At 41.2% G+C, this 23,109-nt stretch overlaps 2 protein-coding genes across 3 annotated transcripts; one reads left to right on the plus strand and one right to left on the minus strand.

The window, feature by feature from the left end:
• The first annotated feature begins 321 nt into the window (after nucleotides 1–321).
• On the plus strand, nucleotides 322–9,450 carry ash2l (ash2 like, histone lysine methyltransferase complex subunit). Of its 2 annotated transcripts, XM_035184991.1 has the most exons (17): nucleotides 322–425; nucleotides 1,094–1,160; nucleotides 1,327–1,472; nucleotides 1,576–1,664; nucleotides 1,756–1,850; nucleotides 2,526–2,621; nucleotides 2,916–3,011; nucleotides 3,134–3,209; nucleotides 4,172–4,189; nucleotides 5,325–5,424; nucleotides 6,160–6,377; nucleotides 6,729–6,896; nucleotides 7,634–7,827; nucleotides 7,911–8,003; nucleotides 8,087–8,185; nucleotides 8,267–8,326; nucleotides 8,838–9,450. In XM_035184991.1, the coding sequence occupies exons 1-17, from the start codon at nucleotides 367–369 to the stop codon at nucleotides 8,943–8,945; spliced, it is 1,782 nt and encodes a 593-aa protein (XP_035040882.1). In that variant the 5' UTR covers nucleotides 322–366; the 3' UTR covers nucleotides 8,946–9,450. The 2 variants fall into 2 exon arrangements, with proteins under 2 accessions (XP_035040882.1, XP_035040883.1); XM_035184992.1 differs by lacking the exon at nucleotides 4,172–4,189.
• On the minus strand, nucleotides 9,353–23,026 carry grk5 (G protein-coupled receptor kinase 5). The gene is made up of 16 exons (XM_035184993.2): nucleotides 22,793–23,026; nucleotides 21,603–21,692; nucleotides 21,402–21,514; nucleotides 20,487–20,564; nucleotides 20,204–20,301; nucleotides 20,022–20,114; nucleotides 19,702–19,765; nucleotides 18,520–18,660; nucleotides 15,629–15,819; nucleotides 15,500–15,537; nucleotides 14,820–14,909; nucleotides 12,867–13,075; nucleotides 12,602–12,739; nucleotides 11,492–11,629; nucleotides 11,273–11,404; nucleotides 9,353–11,185 (listed from the first exon to the last, which is right to left on the minus strand). Exons 1-16 carry the CDS (start codon nucleotides 22,842–22,844, stop codon nucleotides 11,096–11,098), a joined length of 1,755 nt encoding a protein of 584 aa, XP_035040884.2. The 5' UTR covers nucleotides 22,845–23,026; the 3' UTR covers nucleotides 9,353–11,095.
• Between the last annotated feature and the right edge of the window lie 83 nt (nucleotides 23,027–23,109).

A 23,109-nucleotide genomic window follows, 5' to 3' on the forward strand; every position in this document is an offset into this window, starting at 1 on the left:
ATGTTCTCAAGAGCATAGACAAATAACATGTTGTAAAATTGCACCCTCCATTAGAAGGCCAGTGATTTGTGTAAAAATCGAATAACTCTATTAACACACACACAGTTACAGTCCTGTCCATGTTTTGTTTATCATAGCCTCTTGGTCTTTGTTGTTTCTCTCCATGTGTATCTTGCTGAACATTATTACTGGTGCTGTGTGTAGGCACATTAACAGCCACAAGAAATCGGACTCAAATTCCTTGTATGTATGATTAAGTGCAGTTCACCTTTGAACCTGTAGTGTCGCTGTTACGTGGCACCACGACCGGAAGTGCTTGTCTCAATCGTCTCTCGCGATGTTTTTTTGTTTTCATTGATTTGAAACATGGCGTCTGAGGTTGAGGCGGGTAACGCTGCTACAACCGAGCCGGAGAGTGGAGAAGGGTAAGTCTGAATCTTGCACAAGGGTTTTACCGGCACTGATGAGTAGGACATGACATCGATTGTTTGTGAGACGTCAAACCGCAGAAATGCTGTTGCGTTTTTTAGCCATGCAAGCTGCTAGTAGCAGACAGGCTAGCTAGCTAACGTCGGCGAAGCACCGACTCAACGGCTGAACCATGCAATGTTACAGATGATCTCTCTAGCTCTTAATGGAGAGAAAACACCTCTATAATAAAATATGACATTTCAATGTTACACAGTCTGCCGGTTGTCTTTGGATGTGATGATAACGGATCTCCGATAATAAGATACAACCGCTCAGGAGAGATTCCCTTTGAATAATGTCAGTTTTAACCAACACGGGAAGACAAGTTGACATTAGACATGTGCCGAAATAAGGTTTGACCTTCCGCGTTATTAAAAGGGGCAAATACAAAACCCCAACTTGAAATCCTGTTGAAATTAGTGTAGTTTTATATTGTATGTCCATTGTCCTCTCTGACTGGAAGCATGATGCCACGGAATCTATTGCACTTCTATTCTTTTAGACTTTTCAAAAAACCTTCCAGGACTTATTTATAACTTATAACTAGTTGATATGAAGTTAACTTTTGTAGGTATCTGGATACATGTCTAGTTATGTGAGTAATCTTTCTGCTGACTTCCAGGGATGCTGCATTTGGGGAACTACCCATCAGCATGGATACTGAATCTTCAAATGGCAAAGAGGGAATGGTAATATCCCAAGATATTCATATTTTATGACTTTTTTAAAATGTGTATTTTGTGTTACACGGCAGTGTCATGGATTTTTTTCTGACTGCTCAAATGTGATGCAAACTGATGTATATGTACACTTCATGTCTTTAATACAAATACTCTGTTGTTGTGTTTGACCCAGGAGGCAGCCGGGGAAGGCTCTGAGGCGGCTGATGCTCTGACTGGATCAGGAGATGAGGAGAGTGGGAGGCAGCTGGGGGAGGTGGAGCTGCAGTGTGCCTTGTGTATGAAGTGGTTCACTGCAGACACGTTTGCCATCGACACTGCGTATGTATAGTAAATCTGTTATTCAGTTAATGCTCAATGAAACATCAGCAGCTGTGCTTTCACACTGACAGTTTTAATAATTCGCTCATCTCCTCCTCTACAGGACCTGTCTTCCCTTTATGACTAATTATGTGTTTCACTGCAACGTGTGCCATCACAGTGGTAACACATACTTCCTGAGGAAACAAGCAAGTAGGTGTTTTGTGTGTTACGACCTACAATTACTGTTACCATCCTTAGTGTCTTCAATCACTTATAAGCTGATGTTGCTTTTTGTGTTCAGACCTGAAAGAGATGTGTCTCACAGCCCTGGCAAACCTCACATGGAGATCCAGATCACAAGACGAGCACCCAAAGACCATGTTCCCCAAAGACAAGGTGAGTGTAATACATTTTCAGCGAATGTGCAGGTGAAGATGTGGTGCCCAAGTTGGACAAGATGTAATAAACAGCTTTTTACATAAACTTGACTTTAAAGCACAATTTATTAGGGTATTCACATGATATTGAACTGATATTAAATGAACTGGCAACTGTGCTAACCACCGCGCTGCCTCCATAGGTTAAATAATAAATAAATAAAAATAGTAGCAGATTAATTGGTTATAAAAAATAATCATCATTCATTATTGTAATTTTCAGATTATGCCACAAACTGAGGCCAGATCTGTACATAAAGGCTTGAAGTGTTGTATGTGTGTAAAAACAAAGATTAATTCACCATAAAGGGCAAAATTCAGGTAGTTCTGTTTCTATAAAATTATATTATTGATTTATTTCCTTGTAATAAATTAAGTTAATTATTTATGTATGTATACACAGCCACACCATACACAATATATGGTGCTGTTTCATGAAATACAAAGATCTGCACAGTTACTGAGGTTGAACTCACCCACTGATTGCTGCCCCTCACTTTATGTTCATCGAGAGAAAGAATTGGAATTGTAGAATTGTGTTGATATTAGTGTGTTGGACACTTGTCATTTACTCCGTGAATACTTTTCATTCGTGGAACTATTTGTCTGTGTTTCTTGTAATTCTCTGTTGCAGGATATCATACCATTCATTGACAAGTACTGGGAGTGCATGACAACCCGTCAGAGACCAGGGAAGCTCACCTGGCCCAACAACATAGTGAAAACAATGGTAATGTTGTGGTGTATAGTCTGGGAAACACAATCCAGCACACAGAGAATTTAGAGATGCTGCTTCTAAACCTTCATGTAAAAATCAGTCAATGGTAGAGGAGCCAGTTAGGAGAACTGTTGTGGTCTCACTCTTTCTTGCATGTGGCCTTGCTTTAGTGGTTTAGCAGTATCCAACTTTTGAGTCATTTATGTGATGTCCTCTAAGTGTTAGAGGACATTCCCACAAGGACTAAAAACAACATGGCATGAATACTGTTATAGTTCAGTATTGGTACTTTTGTTTATTTTCTAGAGCAAAGAGCGAGATGTCTTTCTAGTGAAGGAACACCCTGACCCCGGCAGTAAAGACCCAGAGGAGGAGTACCCAAAATTTGGCTTGTTGGACCAGGTATTTACCACTCAGCTGCTTTATACTGTATAATGCACTATGTTGGGAAGTGGGCTGTAGAAACCAAAGGATTTTGTATCCAAATCTAATGTATAACTTTAGCCTCTGTTAATCTTCTATAGGACCTGGGAACCATTGGACCCTCATATGACACACAGAAACAGGCCACTGCTGCTCCTACAGCTGGTGGACTCAATGGTAAGAATGTGACACAATAACATCTAAAGGTGCTTCCACACCTGTACCTTCATTAGGTGTTGACCAAAGGTTATTCTGTGTTGCTTTTTGCGTCCGGTCAAGATCACACAGGCTAAGACTGTAAGTGGACATCATCATATATCATATATCATGACAAACAGAACCAAAAAGAGGGTTTTTTTTCTGTAATATGACTCCTTTTCATATTTTGAGGGACCTGGACAAAGCACCTGCTCTCTGTTAAGGTCTACTTGGAAGCTGACCAAAATCGGTCTTTTCAGGACGTCTCATGTCTGGTTTTGTCTTCACCACAGACCAAAAAGCTGCCCTAAATATACAAAGACTGCAAACTTTGTTAGAAATAAACCAAACAAGTTAGGTGTGGAAGCACCCTCACAATATAATACAATAGCCAGTATAAATCCCCCAAAATGAGAGTAAGTCTGCATCCACACTACTATGTTTCAGACTTAAAATGCATCACTGTTGCTATTTTTACGCCTGTCATCCACACTACTCCGGAAGGTTCGAGCACCTAAAAGGGAGAACTTCAGAAATACTGCTGGCTCTGTCTTAGAGTGAAAACTCAAGGTCTGCATTTTACTCTGAACGGGCAGAAATTTAGATGTTTGGAAGTGCCACACTTCCTGTCACTTACATTTCCACCTCATTGTTGGTTCAATAAACGAAAAACCCGCTCTTACTTTTCACCATTGTTCTTTTTCGTAGTATTTTCTGTAACTAAGCAACCAACTTCAGAGTACACAATCTGCTTCCTATTCACACCGGCACGCACATGACCAGTGTTTGTGAATGGACATGTGCTGCCTTTTCACACGTTTTAATATGGATGGAGTGAGTGTTTTAAAATGCAGTTTTAAAGCTAAAAGGTATTAGTGTGGATGTAGCCCAAGAGAGTGTTACATGTGATGACCATGGTGACTCTGTGTGTTGTGTTCCAGGTGGATCTGCTTTCTCAGGTGACTATGTGGTACTTTGGCATCTGGAACCGATCAGTGTGTTTTTTGTCTTGTAACCCTCCGGATAGAAGTTGGCCCTGAGGTTCCAATCAGACTTGAGTTTGCTCTTTCCCCTCAATTCAAACCAAACTCGACCTAAACTGATCCTCAACAAGCATCTTGTGGGCAACTTCATCCATGTTCAGTTGTAACCTCCCTGTCTGCTCCCTCCCAAAAGCTTTGCCCCCCCCCCCCCCCCCCCCCTTGGATCGGTGAACATACCTTTCTCGTCTCTTCCGGCTTGCTGTTAATGAGCCCTGAAATCCCTAAAAGACCACTCCTCACTGAATTGACACTCTGCCCTCCACACCACGACACACGTGAGGGCAGAGTGCCATTTTGTTATTTGTGCCGTTGGCTTTCATCCAATGCTGATTAGCCTCATCCTCTTCCTTCTCCTGTGGGTTTTTGTTTCAAATGTACATAATTCTACTAAAAGGTAATCGGACTTCATTACATGTAAGATCCAAAATAAGGTTTTAGACCCTAAATACATGTTTTAAACTAAAATTACTCCTGACACTTCAATGTTAAGATGTTTGTAGGTGGTAAGAATGATACAATCACTTCATGTGACGTTAATGCACTGACCCAAATGCAGACAAATGGCCATTGAGTAAGTTATTACCAAAGACTTTTCTTGGTGGATGTTTTCCACATGGATACAGTATTTTGTGAAATATTTTAACGTGTGTAGTATCTGAACTAGCCTGTGCTTTGTCTTGATGTCTTTGGTACTGGGTAGATGATCATTTGTAAGAGGGAACACTGAAATAGTTTTAGACTCTTCTTCTACACTATATTTATTTTTCCATATAACAAGTGTAATTCATGGAAGCAAGATGAAGTAAACCCCAGCACTTGGCTCTGGTTTTACTCACCGACATAACAGTCTAGCAGGTTTGAATTGAAGAGGGATCATACGAGGCTGATAGTGTTTGGAAGACGCCATGCAAACTAATTCCTGCCTTTCGTGCCTGCTATTTCCCCGTGTATACCAAACGCCTAATAACCTGCTTTCACTGTGTAAGTTTGTGTGTTTGTGTTGGTCCAGCTCTTTCTGTTCAGCAGTGTAATCTGTGGTTTGTTTTTGAAGGTGCTTTGGCCCCTGGTCCAGGAAAAGGAAGAGGAGCTAAACGTAAACAGCAGCAGCAACAGGAGGGCACAGCTGCCGGGGCAACCAAGAGAACCCGCAGGTAATGAGATCTGTCCGTCAACACTGACACGAACACACACACACGCACGTTGGGGATATCCACAAATGATCTGTTGTGCTTGTCCAGGATCTTTGAATGCATGAACTCCATTTGTTTGTGAAGCAAACCTCTTCTTTGGCTCGCTACCAAAAGCTCTTGAATCTTGTTGTTTTTCCAAGTTGACATATTTTTCATGTGTGGCTTCTCTTTTTTTTTATCCTGAGATATTTGTATTCTTTCAGTTTTGCATCCATCACATGTTGTGAATGTCATCAACACGCCCCCACATGCTCACTATGAAAAGCAGCTTTAGAGTTGCAAGCCTTCACAGAGGGATGAGATATATATATATATATATATATATAAGAACAAAAACAGTACATAATAAAAGAAAAAATAAATAAATAAAAGTACTCAGTTTTGCCAGTCATCCTGTAACCTGTTACCACAAACCCTCATATTTTTGCACAAGCCTGATGCATTTTCTTAACTGGAATCTTGGCTGAAAGTGGTTTGTTTTTGTGTGCTGACCTGCTACACAATGAAAAATATCTGCTGCAGTGATATGAGGGTCCTAAGATACTGTGTGTGCAGATCGAGTCAGGAGACTTTCAAACAATGTAGTATTAGTCCAGCAAAAGACAAAACACAAGACTGTTCCACAAGGGAGACAATGTTTTCCAAATGAATGAAGAGTTCAAATAAACTTGTATTTCTCTTCTTCCCTCATCACAGTGATCCTCTGTTCTCGGCCCAGCGCCTGCCGCCTCATGGTTACCCACTGGAGCACCCCTTCAATAAAGACGGATACCGTTACATCCTGGCAGAACCCGACCCTCATGCTCCCGACCCAGAGAAGCTCGAGCTGGACTGCTGGGCTGGCAAACCCATACCTGGTGATCTGTACAGAGCCTGTCTCTATGAGAGGGTGCTGCTGGCCTTACATGACAGAGGTACTTAGAAGTCAAACACAAAATTTTGAGATGATATCTTACCCAACAAGTTGTTTAGGCCCATTGCTTTATCATGTTACACATTTCATTAACAACATGTCATTAAAAGCCAGCAACATTATTTATGTGAAGCCAAGTTCACATTCCACGACTTCCAAAGTCATTGTATCGCTGTGCAGTTCCCACTAAACAACAGAAATTTATGAATTGTGCTATTTGTCAAATTTCAGAAAGTGTACAGATTTAGATTTTATGTCAGTGAATCAAAAGGCTAACTCTTTTGTGATCAAGCTGTTCTGCAGAATCCATTTTTATTTGATGTGTACGAAACTCCTCATGTTCATGTTGCAGCGCCTCAGTTGAAGATCTCTGATGACCGTCTGACAGTGACTGGAGAGAAGGGCTACTCCATGGTGCGAGCGTCGCACGGTATACGGAAAGGCTCCTGGTTCTTTGAGGTTTCTGTTGATGACATGCCTCCAGAGACGGCGGCTAGGCTTGGCTGGTCTCAACCGCTCGGTCAGTATCTGCTCCGTCCTCTCACAGACCTCTTTGACCTCTTTGCCTTTTGCGCTCTGGTTGTGACAGACAGAGTTGAAATCCCAACATTCAAGTTCTAATTTTTTAACAAGTCATTTAAAGTCTTAATTTCTCAGCTGATTATACCACAGTGTATCTCTACTGCATTTAAACTGACCATAGTAATGTAATTATTTGAAATGCTGGTTTAAAAAAAAAAATAAAAGATGTCCGGTCAGACAAGTGAACTCCTAATACTGCGTGTTGATGTACTGCTCAGTGTGTACGCACTCTAAACTGCAGCAAGTGTGAATGTGTAATTACACAAAGTGAGACACAGCATAAGAGACACTTTGGTCGATGCACAAAATATATCGAGGTTTGACTTGACACTGTGTTGAAACAACTTCAGCACATAGAGCGTCTCCAATGCGAACCCTAAAAGAGTAAGTTTCTGTTTCTTTACATTCTTCCTAAAATAATAGTCAGGGGACCTGACCATATGAAAACTGAAACAGAATATACCAGCTGTAATAATTCATGTTCATACTGGTTATTAGAAGATCTGATGAACCTTCAGTGTAAGTGATGGGGAACAAAATCCACAGCCAAACATGGATGGTACCTGACTTTGAAACGTATTTTATTTGTTCTAAATGATACAAATGGCTGAAGTCAACGTAAGCTTGTTGTGTTGTTCGAAATAGTATAGTGAATTATTTGATTGTATTTTACAGGTAACCTGCAGGCCCCTCTGGGTTATGACAAGTTCAGCTACTCGTGGCGCAGTAAGAAGGGTACGCGGTTTCATCAGTCCATTGGAAAGCATTATTCCTCAGGATATGGTCAAGGAGACACGCTGGGCTTCTTCATAGAGCTGCCCGATGGCACAGAGACAGCTAAGGCTCTGCCAGATACATACAAGGACAAGGTAACAACTGAGAAATAATGAGAGCTAATAACAGTTTACAGGTTGTTAGTCTGACACCTTTTCTTGCTCCGTTCTGATTACAGGCGCTAATCAAGTTCAAGAGCTACCTGTACTTTGAGGAGAAGGACTATGTGGACAAAGCAGAGAAAAGTCTCAAGTCAACGACTCCCAGCAGGGTCAGAAAACTCCTCCAAAATAAAATGAGGTCAGAAAAGCTGGCAGTATTGGCCTCTGTTAACTTGTGGATCCTGTTTTTCAGATGGTATTCTTTAAAAATGGAGTGAGTCAAGGTGTCGCCTTTGAAAACCTGTTTGAAGGCATCTACTTCCCTGCCATCTCGCTCTACAAAAGCTGCACGGTCGGTACACGGGGCGTGCTCATGAAATCTATGCCCTCTTAATTTTCTAGCCAGTTAAAGTTCACCTCTGTCTCTTTTCAGGTTTCAGTCAATTTTGGGCCACATTTCAAATATCCGCCAAAGGACATCAAGTATCAGCCGGTGAGACCATCACTTCCTCTGTGTGGATGACTTTACAAACCTCAGGCTATGTCCGCTCTAATATCTTTTCATTTGAATATGTCGTGTGTTCATGTAAACCAGAATATTGTCTCTTTAGTTGGTTGCTTTGTTGTAGAAAATATTACAAACAAGAAAAAGCAATGGTGAAAAGTAATAGCAGCAGGGATTGCTATGTTTGGACCACTGTTAAGGTGGAAGTGTTACTGAAGCTGTTTTCAGACATAACCTGCGGGTAAAGTCTGGGGAATTGGGTCTGGACTTTACCCGGACTTCGCTTTTCACACACGCGCAACACAGCCGGAGGTTCTCTGCAAATATTATACAGTGTTCTCATATCGGATTCTCCTGACTTTCTACACACTTTATATTAGGGGCCGAGGCGGAGAAAGTCGGCAGAGTTCAGTGCATGTCTGAAAGCAGCTTGACAGTGTTAGCATCACTTTGCATTCGAAGTTACACTACTGAGCTGAAGTTGTTGTCCTCCTCTCAGATGAGTGACATGGGCTGGGGAGCTGTGATCGAGCACACACTGGCTGACATGCTGTACCACGTGGAGACCGATGTGGACGGCCGACGCAGTCCTCCGTGGGAAGGATGAATCCTGCTTGAATTCAGTACACACCCTCCTCATGAATCAAAACATTGCTCCTCCTTCAGGCCGTAAAATAAAAGCGCCACACAATGCCGCGAGCTGTTGGTCCATAAAGTAAAAAATGTATGAATTTGTCTTAAAGTGATTCCTCGCAGCTTTTGATGGACTTCTATATGTCATCGAGCGTGCCATCAGCCAACAACAACAAAATGGGATTATCTTTGAAGCTCTGCTTAGAAATATATGTACATTTTGAAGTTCTTGTTAGAGACCGAACTGGGGCCCAGTTACAACACACATGTTGAGTATCATGTTCCACCTCTGATGTTCTGCGTATAGCTGCGGCCCAATAGACCCACTTCAACATTTCCCACAGTCATTCACTAGACAAGAGTTGATTCTGCAGTCTTTAGTATGGTCTGTCTTTTTGCTAATTTTATTTGTATTGCAATGTATGTCAGTTATTTACTGTTTTATACTCTGAGTTAAATAAAAAAAAATATTACAAGGACACAGTTGAACTCATGAGATCTGAAATTTCAAACAAAGATGCATTTGACATTAAAGAAGTTCTTCCTGACATTTACATCGAAACCCATAATAATTCATATGTAGTGCATCAATTAATGTACAGTACTTGACAACAGTTTCTATGAAGACTTAATTCATATAATTATATTTTTCTATATTATCATTTCTCATCTGTTCATATACCAGCATCTGATGACAGGTGTGTGTATGGGGAGTTTAAGTTCTTTACAAATATGTAAATAAACACTTACTCTCTTACAGCAAGAGATGTGTGGGAACTATCAGCGAAATGATTTTAGAACATTTCTCCCCCAACCAGTTGACAATGGAAAATAATAGTTATTTAACCTGATGGTTAATATTTGATTCTTGTACATTGCTGGTTAACTGTTGAATATAAGATGCTGCAGCCTGTCACTAGGTGGGGCTGCAGCTCTGATGGGCATCAGCCCAACTAATGCACCATTGTAAACCGCCAAGGTGGAAAGTGGGACAGATGACCTGTGGTAAAACCAGCATGGGTTAACAGTGTTTTGATATAGAAACTGGGAATAATTTTGAATGTAGACGGTTATATGCCAGGATAAATGGGAAATAACCGTCTACATACATAATTATTTTCAGTTTCTATATCAAAACAGGATAAACTGGCATATAACTGCTCGACTAAAGTGATGTGTTACCACATTAAGCTCAGGTATGTGGACCTACAAGGAAGGAAAGAAAGCTGCTGGAGCTAGCCAGCCAACGTTAGTTAGCCACACTCGACAAACCAGTATCACAGTGTAGACACTGGTTCCTCCCTCAAGTCTTAATTTCAATTTGTCGTTAAACCCATCGCTACTCAACTACATTATAGTCTTGTTGATGCTCATTTATTAAGAGTTATTTTGCTGCTTATAAATGCTAAATATGGGAGTTTATGTCAAATGTCTTGTGCACCTTTCAAATGAACAAGTATTTTCTCAATTTGTTGATTAATTGTTCTCTAAAATATCACAAATTTTTAAAATGCCCATCACAAGTCCAAGATAGCATCTCTGAATGTCTTGCGTTGTCCTTCCAACAAACCAAAACTAAAAGGTATTAAGTTTACTATCTTACAAGACAAAGAACATTTGTAAATATTTACATGTGGAACCAGAAGGGAATATGGAACCAGTACATTTGTCACTCTTTAAAAGATTTTTTTACTTTTGACCCAGAGAAAAAATCTCTTGTTGGTTGAATATTTTTTAATTTTTTATCCATTATACTTGGATGAAACCCTGGCAGGGAAGTGACCACAATAAAGATCTTTTATGGCTCATGTGGCTGGGAAAAAAACTGGATACAATGTTATGACATAGCTTCATATTCCATTTGTGTCAAAATTCAAGTACTCAACAAAAAGGTATTGATGGACGATGTTTTTCAAATGGACGGAAATGAGTGTGGGGGCAAGTGTGTGCAGCTAAAAACAAGAGCTAATGTAGCTCTAAAAAAGGGGTGGGTGGGGGGGAGAGGCGATGTTATGCTTGGATTTAAAGGGAAGAAGAGGACTACTCCCATGGTCCTTGGCTGCTACAGTGATGGATGCTGGTTGTTGTCAATGTCTTTTCCAGTAGTTTCTGCTGTGACAGTCCTCAGAGGGCGGTGCTGAGAAGTCCGGACTTCATGTAGGTTTCCTCGGGCACCAAGCTCTGTTTGCTTTCGTCCGACGAGTCCGAAGCAGGCTGTTGGAGGAGAGAGGGAGAGAAATGTTCCACTTTCACAAACAGCTGTATACACACAGTTGGATAAGCAGTGAGCTGACTTCTTACGTGTCTGCGGAAGATTCGCTTCAGCAGGCTGCGTTTGGGGCTATCAGGGGCCTGGGACCAGTCCAGGTCTAGGCTTCGGGTTCCAACTGCGCCGAAAACATTCAGCTCCTTAAAACATCCTGTCTCCATTATCTACAGGGACAACAGATACATCTTAACTCTGCTTTAAAAAAAAAAAAAAAAGATTGATAATATGATGTGTGTGGGAAATGAACACACCTCATTTTGCCAGGTTATAGGACTGCTGCCTGTGTTGAACTTGGCGTAGAAGTCATCGTCCGTTCGGTCCAGAGAGACTCCCTTCACTGTAGAAAACTCTTCAATGTCCTGCACATCACTGCAGTACACCTGTCTGGGCTGGAGGAGTGAAAAACAATCACTGTTATATAAACCTTTTATTCACTGCAACCTACACCCACATTTATTCAAGCTCATCTAAACCTACTCTACAAATTCAGAGCCATAATCACTGGTTGTTTTGCATAGATTTTAATCCATGTTGAACTTCGACTACGATTATTATGGATCAAAATGCCCAATATACATTTTGAGTTAGGACCACCTCAAACAGTTAAAAGATACAGTGGACACCACTGTACAAGAAAAATATATACATAGGTTTTTTTGTTCTTTAAGCCTTTTTTGAGCGGTGAAAAGGTTAGGAACAGAGTAGGGGAGACACACATTGTATATGGTCCGACTGACAGGAAGTCGAACTGGGGTCCTCCTCCTCCTCAAGGGGTGTGCACCCTCATCATTCAGCTATTACGTCGCCCCATATATTTTGTGATTTAAACTACAGTTCATACATTTATTCTGGTCTTTGATGCCAGAATTAGAGAACTAGTAAGACAAAGTGAATTATGTTGGTGGATCTAAACCAGCAAAAGTATTTATGTCTTTATGAGGGACTAGGAATTTATAATAATTACTTAATTAGGTATTAACTCACAATTAAATAAGATTCAGGGTTTAGATGGAATTCCTATGGAAATTCCAAAACCCTGTCTATAGTTTCTGTGTTATTATTATAATTATTATTACTATTACTAAGCATCACAATTTAAGAAACTTCTGAGGCAATTATTAGACAATGATGAACCAGTAAGACAAAATGTTATTCATTCCCCTAAAAGAGTGGCTTGTTAGAAAGTTGTACCAAATCCAATTGTGTTTTATCACAATAAAAAGTGCATTTGAATAGAAATACTACTTATAATTTGCACTGTGTTGTTGTGTTATTGTTGCATAATGTATCTGAATGCTTCTCCTGTCACTGCCCATGTGAATATGACTTGTGTCTAAACCAATCAGGGTTGGGGTACTTACATCAGGTTTAAACGGAGGCTCGACGAGTCCCGCCTCCAGCATCCTGAAGTTGATTTTTTGGAAGAAAGGATGTGACTGGACTGCTCTCCCCTTTGACCCCTGGCAGCCCAACCTCTGCCTTGGGTCCTTGGTCAGCAGCTACAGCACAAGAGGGAAGGATACCTGGTTAGTTTTATAGCTTAAAGAAAGTTGTATTTGCACTTGATTGAGTTTTGAGCTGTGAAAGCTGTCAGTTGAGCAGCTCTGATGATTTCTGAGCACCCACCAAGGAGCAGAATTCTTTCGCCTCCCTGCCGAACTTGACACTATATTCCTCCTGCTGCGTCTGAATGCGTCGCTCCATCTCTGAGGTACCTGGATTCTCTCCTCGGGATTTGAACGGCGGCTGCCCTGAGGTCATTTCGTAAATCAGACAGCCGAGGCCCCACCAGTCTGCACTCATCCCATAATGATCGTGGCCGATCACCTCGGGAGCTGAAATCGTTATTCAGATTAATAAACTGTCTGCTCTGCTGCAGCCAGCGTGGCAGTTGCACACTTGTACTTGCAGGAGGTGTATTTTCAGTCTATATAGTCTGCAGGTTTCCATCACCGGGCCTTGTTCACCATTAGACCTTCAAAATAAGTCTCAGTCACTAAATCTGTTCATATTTAGTTTAGCTTTAGTCCGGACTGTTATTTGTTATTTGTTAATATGTTACTGCTACAACTGCAGGAAAAAGGATTTGAATGCTAAAGTTGAAACTGGAAAGAAAAGACAACTTAATTCCAAAGAAAACTAAGTCTTCAGAAGAAACAGACTGTGATTCAAACTGTTCAGCTTTCTGTTTGCACCGCCCTCAAACTGAGTCAAACTGCTGCTCTGAACGCACAACACGAGCTGCACGTCCTTCTTCATTTTGATACTGTAAAACCTTTCAGAAAATAACCAGCAGTAAAACAAGGTTAAATAAGATGGAAGCTCTATTTATCTAGTCATTCCTTTTCTCGCAGCTCTACCCAAATCTGCCCAAAACCTATAGTTTTGCAGGAGACTGTTCCAGAGAGGTTTACTAGGGAGTTAAAACATCATGTGGATAACATGCATTTCATTATCTGTTAATTGTTTTGCAGCATACACAGTCATTGCATATTTGTTCATGAAGAGTGCAGAAAACCTTGAAGATAAAATATTTCATCATCAGGTGTAATGACAATGTTTTAGGGTCATTACTATGTTTTGTCACCTTCATCCTATGTGCAACAGTTACAGTAATCGTTAAATAGTTTTATAGATATTTGGTTTTAGCAAGGTCAGAGGAAATGAATACATCACAACCAGGTGGTTTCCCTCCAAATGTATATTAATGTAATACAAATAATTCTACAGACATTTTTTTTTTTTAATTGTAAAAAGAAAATGCTCATTAATTGGGTAAATGATGTGCATTTATTATGTAGAGCTTTTCTAGTTCCACTCAAAGGGCTTTACACTGCAACCCTAACCCTAACCCTTAGTTATACATTGCATCTAGGGCAGCAATGAGAACAGCACAGTCGTCAGGGTCAATTTAGGGTTCAGCATCTTGCCCAAGGACACTTCAGCATGGGGAAAAGAGAAGATTGGGATTAAACCGTCGACCTTCTAGTTAGAGGACAACCCGCCGCCCGCAAGATTTGTGTCTCTATCCCACATTGCTCTTTTGTGAACGTTAGGAGTTGAAGATAAGACGCAGACGGTGCCATTAAACCAAATGCAGTAGAAGAGGACACAACGAGATGAGGTGGTTAAAAGAACGCCAGTCAAAACCAACGGTGGAAAAGAAGATGGAAATGTGACAATTCTGTTTGATTTCTTTCTAGTTTCATTAGTCTAATCAGCTTTTTTATGAATTTTTTTGAACATGTCCAATTTCCACCCATTTAATTGATCATTCATCGTTTATCAACTGATACACAGTAGGTTTCCTGAATGCTTTAGACTGACTGCTCAATTATTACAAACATTTCACTGTGATTGCTGGAGATGAAAAATAAATTCTGGAGCTTGGCTTTTATCTCTGGAAGAGTTTGGTTTTTTTGTACACAGTAAAAACATGGCAGTCTAACACAGCTTCTATCCTGGCTCTTGTTCAGTGAAATCAGCCTCTGAGCTCTTTTACTCAGATGGAAACCTCCAGACTCAGGGTCCTCATGGGACTTAGGGTGGACTTCAACAATGTGAGTTTCTTATACGTACCCATGTAGCCCAGCGTGCCCACCCTTCCTCGCACCAGACTCCCCTCGGAGAGCCTCACAGCCAGGCCCAGGTCAGAGATGCGGATGTGTCCTTCATGGAACAAGTACAAAAGAATCCACTGAGCTGGTTTCGTGATTGAGATTCCTGCTGTTGTGACGCACTTTCCCTTTTCACCCTGTCAATTGCTGCATCCCTCCCCTCCAGCTACACTGTGGTGTGAGGCGGGGGTGTGTGCTGGTTCTTAGCACGAATACAACCTGTGTGTTCAGGGCTCTGACTTTTGAGAATGTGTAAACACTAAGGCATCTCATAGAAAGGTGGTTTCCACAGTTGCTGAGGTTCTTAAAATAGACACCACACCTGATTCCCTCTGGCTTTCACTTCCCCAACCTTCTTCGGTTTGTACTCCTGTCAAAATACCATCAACTGCTTCCTCCTTGGTAGATGCATCCGGAATCTGATTGGCCGAGTGATTTTCTGGCCAAACTTGAACTATTGTCAATCTCGTAATTGAGTCGGATTATAGTTAAAAATAGCCCCATGAGAAGGTGCTCTGAAACATGTCATCATGTTCCACCTGCACAGCTTGGAATGTGATCTGTTGCAAGGTTATTATTGAGCATTAGTCATTGAGTTACACTCCAGAACAAACAAAGGGTGTTTACTGTGGCTGTACTTACCGTTGTCATCCAGCAGAATGTTTTCTGGTTTCAGATCTCTGTAACACCGGATGAAAACACATTATGACTCAGTCACCGTCTGAACACAACATGTGGCATTAAGCAGTGCCAATGTGGAAATACACTGACCTGTATAATATTGACTTCTGATGAAGGTGCATCAAACCACAGCAGACTTCTGCAGCGTAGAAACATACTCTGTCTCTCTCCAGGCCGGGAACTCCGATGTTATAAATGTGATACTTCAAGTCCCCACCGCTCATCATGGTCAGAACCATACAGAGGGCGTGCTTGGTCTCATAAGCATAAGCCAGGTTCACCTTAACAGAGGCCGAGAGAAAGTGCATGGACAAGTACAATTAGGCTTGATAAGGGTCACAGTAAAATATAAATAATATATTTAAATAATAATATGAATTAAAGAACATTATTTTATAAACTTTATTTCTACAGCACAATGCTCTTTACAAAATGCATTATTAAAAACACAATTTTTTTGTTATAAATAGATGTTATCTACATGTCTACAATATATTTTAAAAAACGTGTGAAAATCTGGTATTAAAAGGCTTTCCTATAAAAATATGATAAATGCAATGATTTAAAAACAGGTAAAGTGCTGGCAAGTCAACAAGGAATTCTAGAGAGTCGATGTCCTCGAGGCAGAAGCCTGCTCACTGGAACTACTAGCAAGAGTAGATTACTTTGTGTTCCATCACAGCTCAGAGCTTGGCCCTCGGAATGACATCACACCTGAACAACCCGAGCGGATAGCATTCCAGTTGCACAGGAACAATGTTTACGTTAGCCAGCTCGCCGTTGTTAGCAAAAACAGTTCATTCCGTGGCATTTCAAGCATACTAATAGCAGCCCTGTAATATTACTGGGGGCCAGACTGTTGTGACCTTTAAAAGTTATTAAATAAACCTCAAAATCAATCATTAATTTAACTTGCAGTCAAGTTAAGAATTGGAGAGCTATGAGCCCTATGCTTGGTTTTGGTTAAAATGCAAGCAGCAGCGTTCTGCAACAGTTAAAATGTCAAGAAGCTGAGGATCGACTGGTGCATGTATATAAGTCCAGGGGTGAGGAGACAAAGGCAATAGATTATATTCTCTGGTATTGCAATAGCTTTTGTTGTTTGAACCCACCCATTTTTTAATAGGCGAAAACATCGGTACACATGACTGACAGGTCAAACTTGTTGCCAAGGCGTTGTCTTTTAGATTGAATGTTCCAACATCAATTAGCTCTGAGCGTCGACTCTTAGTTTTAACCTTTAGATTCACCTGTGAGCGTCGACTCTTAGTTTTAACCTTTAGATTCACCTGTGAGCGTCGACTCTTAGTTTTACTCTTGAGATTCACCTGTGAAGCTCCTCTTGAGACCTACATGAAGCTTTACCAAAGTGATGGGAGTGTGGATAAAGAATCCCAGACATTTAACCAATCAGAGCAGCAGGTCACTTCCTGAAGAGGAGACTGATGGGAGAACGCCCGCCAAACAAACAGGAACTGAAGGGGCTGCAGATAAAGCATCACTAATGAAGCATGCAGCACTTTGGTGATGTCAGTAGGACGCAGGCTTGATGCAGGTCTTGAAAGCAACCAAATATTTAATGTTTATATTTTATTTTATGTTATTTAAAGATTATCTTTACCTGATCCCTTACTTTTTCTAGAGTGACACACACAGTAGAGTACATACTGTGACCGAAAAATGTCAGTCAAAGAAAAGTGAAAGAATAACTAAGTCCTGGATCCACCCCTTTGTCTCCATCCGCACCAACATTTAGGTTATTTCTGTATCCCTTGTCCCATCTTTCCACCAAGTTTTGTTGAAATCTGTTTATCTGTAGTTTTTGTGTTATACTGCTGACAAACAAACAAGCCAACGGACAGGGGCGAAAACAGCACCCCCATGGCTCCTAGGTAAAAATGGAGGGTCCACGTTTGTTCCACATGTAAATACCAGGAATTAAAGTCTGTAGTATTATCTTGTATTCATCACTTCTTAAACTCCGTGTTAGCCCCCACCCAGACTGCTAGGAACCTGGGTGTGACACTCGACAGTCAACTCTCCCTTACTGCCAACATTACTGCAACAACCCGTTCCTGTAGATTCATGCTGCACAACATCAGGAGAATACGTCCCCTCCTCAATCAGAAGGCGGCGCAGGTTCTAGTCCAGGCTCTGGTTATCTCACACCTAGACTATTGTAACTCCCTCCTGGCAGGTCTACCTGCTAGTGCCATCTGACCTCTGCAGCTCATCCAGAATGCAGCAGCTCGACTGGTTTTTAACCTAAATTCACTCACACTACTCCGCTCCTCCGCTCCCTTCACTGGTTACCAGTGGCTGCCCGCCTCCGTTTCAAAACATTAGTACTTGCGTACCGTGCTGCGAATGGATCGGGTCCAGTCTACATCCGGGACATGGTCAAACGTTACACCCCAGCCCGTTCACTCCGCTCTGCATCAGCCAATCGGCTTGTTGCTCCCTCACTACGAGCTAAACACTCAACAAAATCACGACTGTTTGCTGTCCTGGCTCCTAAATGGTGGAATGAGCTCCCCAATGACATCAGGACAGCAGAAAGTCTACACATCTTCCGCCGCAAACTAAAAACACATCTCTTCCAACTATACCTTGACTAAAAGTTTAAACTAACAATTTAGTAGCACTTAAATGGCACTTACTTATAGCACTCTGTAGTTTGGCTTTCTTGAAGCAAATTGTACTTTCTTGATTCTTGTTGTTCTGGGTTTGTACCCTCATGGTTGAATGCACTTATTGTAAGTCGCTTTGGATAAAAGCGTCGGCTAAATGAAATGTAATGTAAACACAAATCTCTTAAATTTACTACAGAAACAAAGAAATTGGCCTTGACCTTCCAGTACTTTAGAATCAGACTCATCCTTCCAAATGTGGTTTTGAAAGCTTAGTGAACATCATATAAAAAGCAAGCAGGCAAAAGGGTAAAGGGTCCAACAGCCAGAACACAAGTGTTGTAATCTCACCACAAATCGACTGACCAATCCTTGCAGTATCTGTTTCTCATTGAGAGCCATGGCCTCCCCTCGCCGCTTCTTCACATGGGTCTTCTCCAGCTTTTTGCAGGCGTACATCATTCCTGTGGCTCGCACCTGACAAGCCCACACCTGGAGAGGAAACAGAGGCACTAACATTGTGGCAAATTTGTCTTGGGGACCGTTGGCAGAGTCAAATCTGCTGAGAAAATGATGTTGGAAAAGAAAAATGGCAGCTTCCTGAGGTTAGATACTGTAGCGGCAAGGAACTGTCCTCACATAGTATTGTAAATAAGAGCTATAGAATAGTTTACTGCTGGATTTGTACTTATTTGAGAAAATCTATTTAACTTAAAAAAAAACATAATGATGAGAAGTAGGTTAATCTTCAAGCTGTCGATTGTTTTATCCTCTTGTTCTCGATGCTAAAGCTTCACAAACACTGGGTCCTTCATTCTCCATGATGCAATAGAGAAACAACAAATCCTGCCCAGCTTGTAGCGCAGGCTCCTTGTTGAAAGTTTGGGGGAAATTAAAAGATTTTCTCAGACTTGACAGAGTTCCTCCAGAGTCACCAAGTGCACGGACTCAGAAAGTAATGTGGGAGTTTATTGATTTTCTCACATAGAGAGCAGACAGTGCTGCTGCACAGGTCTGTGAACTGTAATGAAAATGACATCCCCTAATAAAAAAAACAGTTTTCTTGGACTCCATGGACAGTCACTGTGTAGATTAACAGGGGTTCTGGTACAGGGTGAAGGGTTGGTGTGTTTGAAGGCGGGCTATCAGGTCAGCTGACTCTGTAACTTCTCAGTTCCTTCTTAAGACAACCTTTGATCTCAGAGCCTTTCTTGATTTTACCTCAATTTATATTTTCCGTGAGCTGTCTTTCTGAACCGTTTATAACTGTAGTCTGTTAAACCTGAGGATTCCATGACTGTTTGATTGTGGCCTTCTGATTAACATAAAGTAGAAGTAAAGTTGATCATTTTTCTCATATTTTTTTTTTCAAAAGCAGACATTTCAAATTAGGGACAGATGAAGCATACGCTCTCTTAATTTGTAGATGCCACCAGATTTAAATGAGAGCATGTTTTTTGATTGGGGTGAACAGACCCTGAAATCCATAACAGAGAGTGATGTTGTAGTTAAAGTGATGTGACTGTGACTTACCTCTCCAAACCCGCCTTTCCCCAGAAGTCTGTACTGTCTGAATTTGTGCTTGCTGATGGGCTCCCTTAAAGAAAAAGGACAGTTTGTTTTCATTCACACAAAATCTGAAGAAGATCTGTGAGCTAAATGCGGCACAGAATCAACAGTAATTACAGTGGAGTTCATCAAGTGCAAGCGGATGAACCAGCCACATGCACAACCACACACAGTGTGTTCTGTGTCATGCTTCCTCTGGTGGGTGAACACACACACACACACACACACACACACACACACACACACACACACACACACACACACACACACACACACACACTGACCTCTCCAACATCTTCCACTGCAGAAAACGGTCAAAGAACATGCTCTCCTGGTATTGTGTGAAGGCCTCTCCACTCAGGTATTTGTGTAGGTCTCTGATCCATGAAATAGAGAGTTAAGTCATTATACCCTAAAAATCACAGGCACGTGTACACAACAGCACAGGGAGTGTGTGTGGACTCACTCCCTGCAGTCATGGAAGACGTCCTGACAGGGATCCAGCTCCAGTCTCTGGATGCTTCTCTGTTCATGGCTCAGCACTGTGGGTACACACTGATTCGACTGAAAGCACAAGGAAGACCAAGTTAATAGTATTGATACTCTGGAAGCTGAATGCCAATTTTTAATGATACTTTGTTACGTTAATATCCAGCTAATTGATACTTTGGTAAGTTATTGTGGAGATAAACCATGTTCATAAACATAAATATCTAGTAAAGACATGTGACATCATGCCGTTGTCACACCTGACTCGTGAGGAATCTCTGAATGATGCTGATGCCAAACTCTCTTCTCTCATTGTCCGACTTTGTGTCAAAAATGTCCTAAAAAGTGACAAAGAAGAAAAAGATAAACATTTATGGAAACAGAGTCTGAATACACAGCACAAACGTTTGCACTTATCACATCACACACTTGACTAACATCAGACACTCTGCTTCAAATGTAACGACTTCAGAACTCAACATATCTTTTCATGGAGCTTATCGCAACAAAACACGTCCTTTATGTAACTTTTTCCTGCAGAATATTATCATTTTGATGCTTCATCCAAATGTTGGCCACTTCTTTTTGTAGATGTTTATTTTAATACAGATTCTGAAATTCACAGATGAATGCAAGTCTCAGACCCATGTTCTCTTTTGAATTTAATTTAGAACAGAATTTTCCAATGCAGTATCAAATTAAAACTTTTGTTAGTCACATAGTAAATTGTTACTCTTTTTGTCTTGTGAACCAGTCTCTCCAGGAAAGTCCAGTTTAAGCCTTATGTGACAACCTCCTTTATGCTGGCTGCAAATTATTTGATCAAATGTTTCCTTATACTACTTCCTCCCCGCTCAGTAATCCAGTAATGAAGTGTACTGGTGCGTGGCCACGCTAGAAACAAATGAATCCCTGCGCATATTCTATTACACTGGGCACACTTTCAATTAAAAGGCTTTCTGTTGCCTTACATTTGTTTCACAGCCTTGTCACCATTTCTGGTGAAAAGGATAAAGTGTCGATTTTTTGGTTTGGTGTATTTTGGCTTTTTGTAATTGTAAGTAATTGTGTTCTGAAATGTTCTCATATCATATCTCTATGTTTCTCTGTATTTCCTATAGTACAAATCCTATAAATGCTATTTGCCACGAAAGTCTCCGTAGTTGAAAATGTACCAGAGCATCCAGGAGGGACATGTAGTTCTGCACATCAGGACGACTCCGACAGAAGAGCTGGAAAAGTTTCTTGCCAATAGGCTGCTTCACACATAGACTGTGATAGTCTCGTTCTGTAGGATAAAAATAATCATGCAATAAAACTAATCATGTGATGATAACAGAAGTACAAAACAAACAGAAGTGCATTGGTGCACATACCAATGTTCATGGCCAGGTCCACACACTGACTGATGTGAGGAAAGCGAAGCATGTCTCTCCATTTCCAGCTTCTGCCTTTACTCCTTCCACCTGCAAGCAGACACACAGACAGACACACACACACACACACAGATACACACAGACACACACAGACACACACAGACACACAGATACACACAGACAGACACACACACACACAGACAGACAGACAGACAGACACACAGATATACACAAACACACGCAGACAGACACACACACAGACAGACAGATACACACAGACAGACAAACACACAGACAGACAGATACACACAGACAGACAAACACACAGACACACAGATACACACAGACAGATACACACAGACAGACAAACACACAGACAGACAGATACACACAGACAGACACACACAGGCAGACAGACAGCGGATATGAAAATATGTTGTGATATTGTAAAAAAAAAAATACATGACCTAAGTAATGAAGAATAACTCAGACACACATCTGCAATGTTTCATAAACATGCACACGTACATGCGTGTGCCCGGCCCTTCAGGTTTCAAACAATAGCAGGTTCAACGACAGTGAATGAGCTAATAATAGCTCTGGGAACAGGTAAGCAAAGCCTGTGGGACCGCATTACTCTGCAACTTTCATCTTTAGATGGCCACAAAGATACCACCGGAAGATTACATCTACGTCAAGTCAAAGGTATCGGCACATTTTAACATTTCACTTTAAATGAGGACTGAGATTTTTTCTCCTACAGGGTTTGACTGTGCTGCTTTCGACTTGGCTTTTGTTCAGAAGACCCCACAGGACGTGCAGTGTTCACAGAAGATAAACAGGGACAGAAACTACAAATGTAAAAAAAAAACTAAATGCTGTGGAAAAAAATGACACCAACATTTGCATGGATTCATAACAGAGACCTAGAAGTCAGCAGTTGTGATCAGTTTCATCATCCCTCATCATTCAGCACCTTGTTGGCTCACTGTCCTCAAATCATCCTACCAAAACACAACTGCAAAGGCAGCATTGACCTCTGGGCTCCTGACAAAGATTATGTGATGACACTGAGCAGTTGTCATCCTTTAACATTCTCATCACATGACGTCTGAGCTGAGAAACTGAACTTTCGAATCGTTTCTGATAAATTATTAAGGTTTTTAAAGTTTTCTTAAATGAACTCTTACCTTCCCGGGCTTTAATAAGAGCACTGTTTGCCACCATGCTTTCAATCTCCATGGAGGAGTGTGTGTCTGTTTTGAGTTAAGTTGTCCTCGTCTATTTGTCCCAAGACAGCAGCACAATCCAGTCGCAGTAAATAGCAGCAGTCCTGTGGTTGAGTTGGAGTGATGAGGTGTGTCATTTAGCTGCTACCTGCAGTCCCTGTGACTCACTAACGAATGGAGAAGCAGGTGTCTGCACTGTTTTTGCTCAACAGTGAAAGAAGGACAGGACGCTCCCACGTCATGGAGGCGGGACAAACACTGCAGAACGCTTGTCTTCG

The sequence above is a fragment of the Hippoglossus stenolepis genome, chromosome 18 (assembly GCF_022539355.2).
Source record: "Hippoglossus stenolepis isolate QCI-W04-F060 chromosome 18, HSTE1.2, whole genome shotgun sequence".
Taxonomy (NCBI): domain Eukaryota; kingdom Metazoa; phylum Chordata; class Actinopteri; order Pleuronectiformes; family Pleuronectidae; genus Hippoglossus; species Hippoglossus stenolepis.

What these genes read in the sequence shown, in the direction of transcription:
- ash2l (XM_035184991.1), top strand. Translation starts at nt 367, where the DNA reads ATGGCGTCTGAGGTTGAGGCGGGTAACGCTGCTACAACCGAGCCGGAG. An exon ending in CAAATGGCAAAGAGGGAATG is followed by an intron (nt 1,161 to 1,326) that starts GTAATATCCCAA and finishes TGTTTGACCCAG; the next exon opens with GAGGCAGCCGGGGAAGGCTC. An exon ending in AGTCAACGACTCCCAGCAGG is followed by an intron (nt 8,004 to 8,086) that starts GTCAGAAAACTC and finishes CCTGTTTTTCAG; the next exon opens with ATGGTATTCTTTAAAAATGG.
- grk5 (XM_035184993.2), bottom strand. Translation starts at nt 22,844, where the DNA reads ATGGAGATTGAAAGCATGGTGGCAAACAGTGCTCTTATTAAAGCCCGG. An exon ending in TCTTATTAAAGCCCGGGAAG is followed by an intron (nt 21,693 to 22,792) that starts GTAAGAGTTCAT and finishes GTCTGCTTGCAG; the next exon opens with GTGGAAGGAGTAAAGGCAGA. An exon ending in CAGTGGAAGATGTTGGAGAG is followed by an intron (nt 19,766 to 20,021) that starts GTCAGTGTGTGT and finishes TTTTTCTTTAAG; the next exon opens with GGAGCCCATCAGCAAGCACA.